This window comes from Takifugu rubripes, chromosome 5 (genome assembly GCF_901000725.2).
Source record: "Takifugu rubripes chromosome 5, fTakRub1.2, whole genome shotgun sequence".
NCBI classification, from domain to species: Eukaryota; Metazoa; Chordata; class Actinopteri; order Tetraodontiformes; family Tetraodontidae; genus Takifugu; species Takifugu rubripes.
The window spans coordinates 6,677,208-6,682,843 of NC_042289.1; the positions used below are offsets into that span (position 1 = coordinate 6,677,208).

Here is a 5,636-nt window from a genome sequence, read left to right on the forward strand (position 1 = left end):
AAAACCTGGCGGCACAAATTGATGCTACATGCTTAGCTAACAGAGTTCAGGTGGGTGTATGTCTCTCAATCTCACGTCCCAGACGCAGACAGATGGCCGCTTCCCTCACGCTATCAGTGACCAAGATAAACTTTACACAGGAGTATCACGTGGAACAGGGGCCACGCAGACAGACAAGTGGCCCCTGGAGAGGCTCTGACATGCTAACGGTGTCAAAGATTCCCCACGACTAGCCCAGAACCACCAGTCAGAGGGGAGTTTCTCTGCCATTTTCACGGTAATGGTGTGCTTAAACCCATCTGAGGGCCGATCTGGGATGGTGATAAAAAGAGCAGCCGTGTGTTCACGAGCACGCCGCTTCTCTGAGAACACTGGGCGAAATGCAGCCAACAAGATTAGCACGCCGCGTTTCATCGCCAGGTTAATAAGTGCCCCCCGGAGGCCCCGAGCATCCGGAACATGGTGCAATTTTGACTCCATCATGGAGCCTGTCCCAGTAGCCACTGGGTGCGAGGCAGGAATCCACCCAGACTGTGGGAGAGAACGTTGACACACCGACTAAAAGCAGGCTGGTAACTCCCATTATTTTGTGTTCAGTGAGCTAGCGTTAGCTACAGCTAGCGTTAGCTACATATTTAGACTCGTTCATTATTTGTTCTAGTTTAAGTTTCAAGAAGCCAGCCCTTAAAAAAATGACCACAAACTCAGTTATTTTCAAGCTTTTTAATACAAACTTAATAAACTATCAGTCCCTCTGAACATGTAAGACACTGACTCCAAATACTTTGTTATACCGTTTCTTTTTATCAAGTATTGCACAATGTAGGTACAAAATTAATATACGATTACATTTTGTCCATAATATAGCAAAAATCTTTAAACTCTTAACAGAAAATACAACTCTTATGTTTAAAAAAAAAGAAAGAAAGAAAGCAAATATTCTTAAATCCCACCACTACGGAATAATCTGTACACAATCTTTAGAATCGTCAATTTTTGTTTTTCTTTATTCGTCTCAATAAAAAAAGAAAACATAAAGTCGCTGCAGTCATCACAGATCACTGGAGTAGTAAAAAGATAGAAATGCAATACCGCGTCGTAGAAACAATAGATACTCTGATATCTTACAAACTCTGTACTAAATTAAATTATACAATTAGAAAAAAGACCAGGAATTCCCGCTTATTTCTGCCAATTTCTTGGAAAAAAAGAAGATTTGGCAACATCCAGTTCTGCTTAAATACTGAGGGGGGGCCGAGAAAACGGGAGAAAACGGGAGAAAACAGGAGAATTGTGCTTGGTTGAAATCAGGAGGGTCGATGAAGTCGGGGAACCAAGCCGGGACATCTGGTGCTCAAGGTTCAACTGGGGGGCAGGGCACCAAACCCACCCCCCGATGCCTCGACTCAACAGATCTGAACGCTGACGAGTCACTTCCTGTAACATTCTCTTCTTCACGTGGTTTTTTTCTTTTACTCTTCACGTCACCCCCCCCCCCTTCCACACACACACACACACACACACACACACCCTCCCCCCCACCCCCCATCACATTATTTCTGGTCGCTTCTGTCTGAAGTAGCTTAAGTTGTAGCTCCCGTGCTAGTTGGCCATGACTGGCTGGAATTGCTGGTTAGAATACTGCATGTTGCTGAGGCTGAAGCTCAGCCCGTCCACCACCGAGCGCTCGCTCAGGCCGCCGTACGCCGCCAGCACGTCGAAGGCGCTGCCGTACTGCAGCGGGCTGAGGCTGAGGGCGGAGTCCCCGGGGAACAGGGCGCTCTGGCCGCCCTGGCCTTGCAGGCTGGGGAACACGAACTCCTTGGCGTTGGGGGAGAGCGCCGACGGTTTGGGGTGCGGCGGCGGGGGCGGCGGCGCCCCCAGGCCCAGCCCGTACAGGGACTGCATGGAGGTGGAGATGGCTTTCTGCTTCAGGAGGCTGTTCACGTTCAGGCCCAGGTTGGTGGGGGAGGTGCGCGACGCTTTGCTCCCCGCGCAGCCGCCGCCGCCGCCGCCGTTGTTGTTGTTGTTGCCGCCGCGGCCGCTGCTCTTCATCTTCGTGGAGCCGAACTTGGTGGCGGCGAAGGTGGCGGTGGTGAAGGTCAAAGGCTGCGTGGAGCGGGGCATGAAGGTGGGGCTGACGGCGGCGGAGTGGCCGAAGGGAGGGGAGGGCGAGCTGGACCCCGGGGAGGCGCCGCTCACGGCCTCGTTGATGGGCATGAAGACCTGCGCCTCCGGGTTGAAGCTGTTCCGGACCTCCTTGTCCTGGTCCAGGCCCACGGCGCTGGCCTCGTTGCTGTCGTCCACGTACAGCACCTTGACCGGGCCCTTCTCCCCGATCTGATACGACACCTCGAAGGGGTCGATCCACACGCTCAGGTCCTTGGGGAGGTTGTTGCGGACGTCGGCGATGTCCAGCCCGCTCTCTTTGGCCGCCGACTCCACCACCGGGTCCACCTTCTCCCCGACGTGGATGCACCTGAATCCTGAGCCCTTGTATGGCTTGTCTGGGTACCAGTGTCCCTCATACTTCTGCTTCAGCTGCCTCTCCAGCTCCTCGCCGAAGATGTTGACCCGTCGCCGCGGCAACTTGTTGTACAGGTACGAGATGATGAAGTTGAGGGCGACTTGGATCTCAAGCTGCATAGCTGAGGTTCACCAGGAGGACGAGCCGCTTCTGACCTTGAACGTGAGCGTCGTTTATCCGTGGGTGGATATCCAAGATGGATATGCCAGAAAAATTAACAACAACCACCAGGACAAACTGGGATCAACGGATCAGGATCCAAAAGTGCTGGTTGTGGTGGCGTATTCTCCTTTCACAGGCTTGTTCTCCTAAAACAAGAAGACAGAAAGGTTGACATTGCTCCGTTTACGTGCTGCCGAGTCAGTAACAACAACAACAAAAAAAGGACATTGAGAGACACACGGAACAAGGACTGGCTGATCCCGGATCAGCCAGTCCTTGTCCTGGTGGCTCTCCAAGTTAGAAAGTAGGAACTGAGCACATTAAGCTCTCAGTGGGAATCAGGAATCCTGTTACGTAATAAGCTGCCGGAGCGGCACAGGAAGGACTGGTGTCCAACAGGCTCCACTGGAGGGTTCCAGTGGTCCAACAGATCCCTCTGGGCTTTATTGATATGCATCAATAAAGGCTAACCCCCCCGCCCCCCAGGACTGAAGGAAGAGCCTCCATTACGGGAACAATAAACTGGAACACCGAACCAAGAATCGGTTTAATCGATATCGACCGAATCCTGCGTCGCGGAGCCTGGAGGCTGTGGCGGAGCACCGGCCACCGGCCACCGGCCACCGGCCACCGGCCACCGGCCGACGGTTCCACCCAGCCCGGGCGGGCAGGCGCCCGCACCCTCACCGCAGCGCGCAACAGCACCGCGCACGGCCCTCACGCAGGAAAGGTCGATTGCAAACAGCAGAAAGGAAAGAGACGTGATATAAAGGCTAGAGTTTAGTCGGGAACGCAGGTTTTTACAAACGCGCACACACACACGCACACGCACACACACACACACACCCCTCCCTAACTTGGACTGACGCAGCAAATCAGCTTATGAATAGAGCTACAGTACAGCGATATAAAGCGATAAATACGGGCGACAGGAAACAAGCAGACATACTTACGTTTTGGTAGAAAATAAAGGTTCTCGTTAGCGTTAGTTAGTGCAAATAGGGGGGAAAAGTATAAAGACTCTCTGCACGTAGACTATCTTTACGACGTTACAAAAAAAGTATTCCAGGGCATTACATTTCGGAGGACTTGCGCTCACGGCTGGCTTGTGTTTCGGTGTGTTTTTCCCTTTTCTTGGCTTTGTTTTGCGGCTGTCAGCAGGCTTCCAGGGCAGCTCCCACTTCCACGGGAGTTTAGCAACTTAGTCCACCACCTCCTCTCGCTCCGCTCCCCTCTATTTATAGCCTCCTTCCGCCATGGGCACGAGGTAGGCGGTGATGCGGTTTCAGAGGTCAAAACAATACGGGCTCCTGCTATTGGTCGGGAGATGTAGCCCCGCCCTCGACGCGAGGACGGAAGGGCGCGTCCATTGGCTGATGGCTGTTGTCACTCCGTGACATATGACACCGTGAAATGGGAGAGACGCCTATAACGAGCGCTTGCGTCAGAGATAACCTAGGTCTGTGCTGACAGCGAAAGCTGCAATAATTACCGTCGAGGCACAAACGGCGTTATATAAACACGTCCACTGCTCGTGTTCGGACGCTTCTATTGAACTGAACATGGCTGGGTAGTGCCCACTTTGTTGCTGCGCTTTTGCTGTCAATCAGGCGCATTTTGACAGCAGCACCACGAGTTGCTCTTTCCACAAACCGGATGTCGTTGCCATCTTTGTCGTCACCCTTTGACACGGATAATTCACTTAAGATGATTCCGAGACCAGGCACACACAAACATACCCCGACAAACAATATAATAGATATAAAAGAGGAGATTCCCTAAAGCGGAACAACACAGAAGAGAGCAGCAGCAGCCACGTGGGCGGGGCCAAGGCCTATCTGGGAACCACGGCCGCTGATTGGTCTAAAACGGGGCAGGAGCCCCACGGTGAATGGTGTGTCCGTATCCATGGTGATGATGTAGCCTCGCACGTCATTGTCCGGCGGAACGCGAGCTGCTTCCAAATTTAAAGTGCAATAACACAAAGATGGATGCACAGGTTATGAAGTCATTGTTCATAGAGTGTCAGAGTAATGTTACACTATCGTTTAGATAGATAGATAGATAGATAGATAGATAGATAGATAGATAGATAGATAGATAGATAGACAGACAGACAGACAGACAGACAGACAGACAGACAGACAGACAGACAGACAGACAGACAGACAGACAGATATGGGCCGTTAACAGATCAGGCCGGGGTGGAACAGAGGAGAAATTATATTGACATTGAATTGCAAACAGGGCCCAGAGGTGAAGTGGGCGGCCCCGCCGAGGCCTTTGTTTACTGTCAACATCGCAGCGCTGCCATGTCTGTCCTCCAGATCCGAGTCAGCGCTTCATTCCACTCCGCACGCGGCGCAGCTGCTGCTGCTTTTCCCAAGGACGTGTCACTTTGGGGGGTTTGAATGAAACAGCCATTACCTGACCGAGCAGGTTTGGCGAAACGAGGCACGCTAAGGCTTCTATATTGTCTTAAGTGTGTAATCCGTGTCCCCCACTCACTGCCACTGCTGTCACTTGTGCGTATGAAGGAGTGTAACACCCTGTGATCCCTAATCCCTAATCAGCCTCGAGTCTGGCGCTTTGACTTCAGGAATGTGGGAAGAAAGAAGAAGTTAAATGGTCACCTTGACAATAGTTTTTGTCCGATTTTAGTTTATAGTTTCAGGACATGACTGAGCACTGAGTTGTTGGTAGAATTTGTCGTGAATGACCCCGAAGGCAGGCGTGAAAGGCCAGCGCAGGCAAAGGCGCTGAGCTGGGGCGCAGGGGTAACACCACTCTGTTCCCACGGAATCGCTGTGAAAAATATTTGCCAGAAAGGAAAACTGGTTGAGATAATATTTATCGGCCGCTGAGGCGGAGGGAACAGAGGTCGTTGGAGCACGGCTGTTTGTGCTGCCTTCTACACACTGATACGCAAACACAAGGAGGGCCCGGC

The 5,636-nt window shown here is 52.1% G+C and overlaps 1 protein-coding gene across 2 annotated transcripts; it reads right to left on the bottom strand.

Annotated features, from left to right (window-relative positions):
• Window positions 1–711: 711 nt before the first annotated feature.
• On the bottom strand, window positions 712–3,929 carry LOC101064173 (protein Tob1-like). 2 transcript variants are annotated; one of them, XM_003964531.3, is made up of 3 exons: window positions 3,643–3,929; window positions 1,541–2,835; window positions 712–1,493 (listed from the first exon to the last, which is right to left on the bottom strand). In XM_003964531.3, exon 2 carries the CDS (start codon window positions 2,644–2,646, stop codon window positions 1,603–1,605), a length of 1,044 nt encoding a protein of 347 aa, XP_003964580.2. In that variant the 5' UTR covers window positions 2,647–2,835; window positions 3,643–3,929; the 3' UTR covers window positions 712–1,493; window positions 1,541–1,602. The 2 variants fall into 2 exon arrangements, with proteins under 2 accessions (XP_003964580.2, XP_011602150.2); XM_011603848.2 differs by having other exon boundaries at window positions 3,767–3,927.
• Between the last annotated feature and the right edge of the window lie 1,707 nt (window positions 3,930–5,636).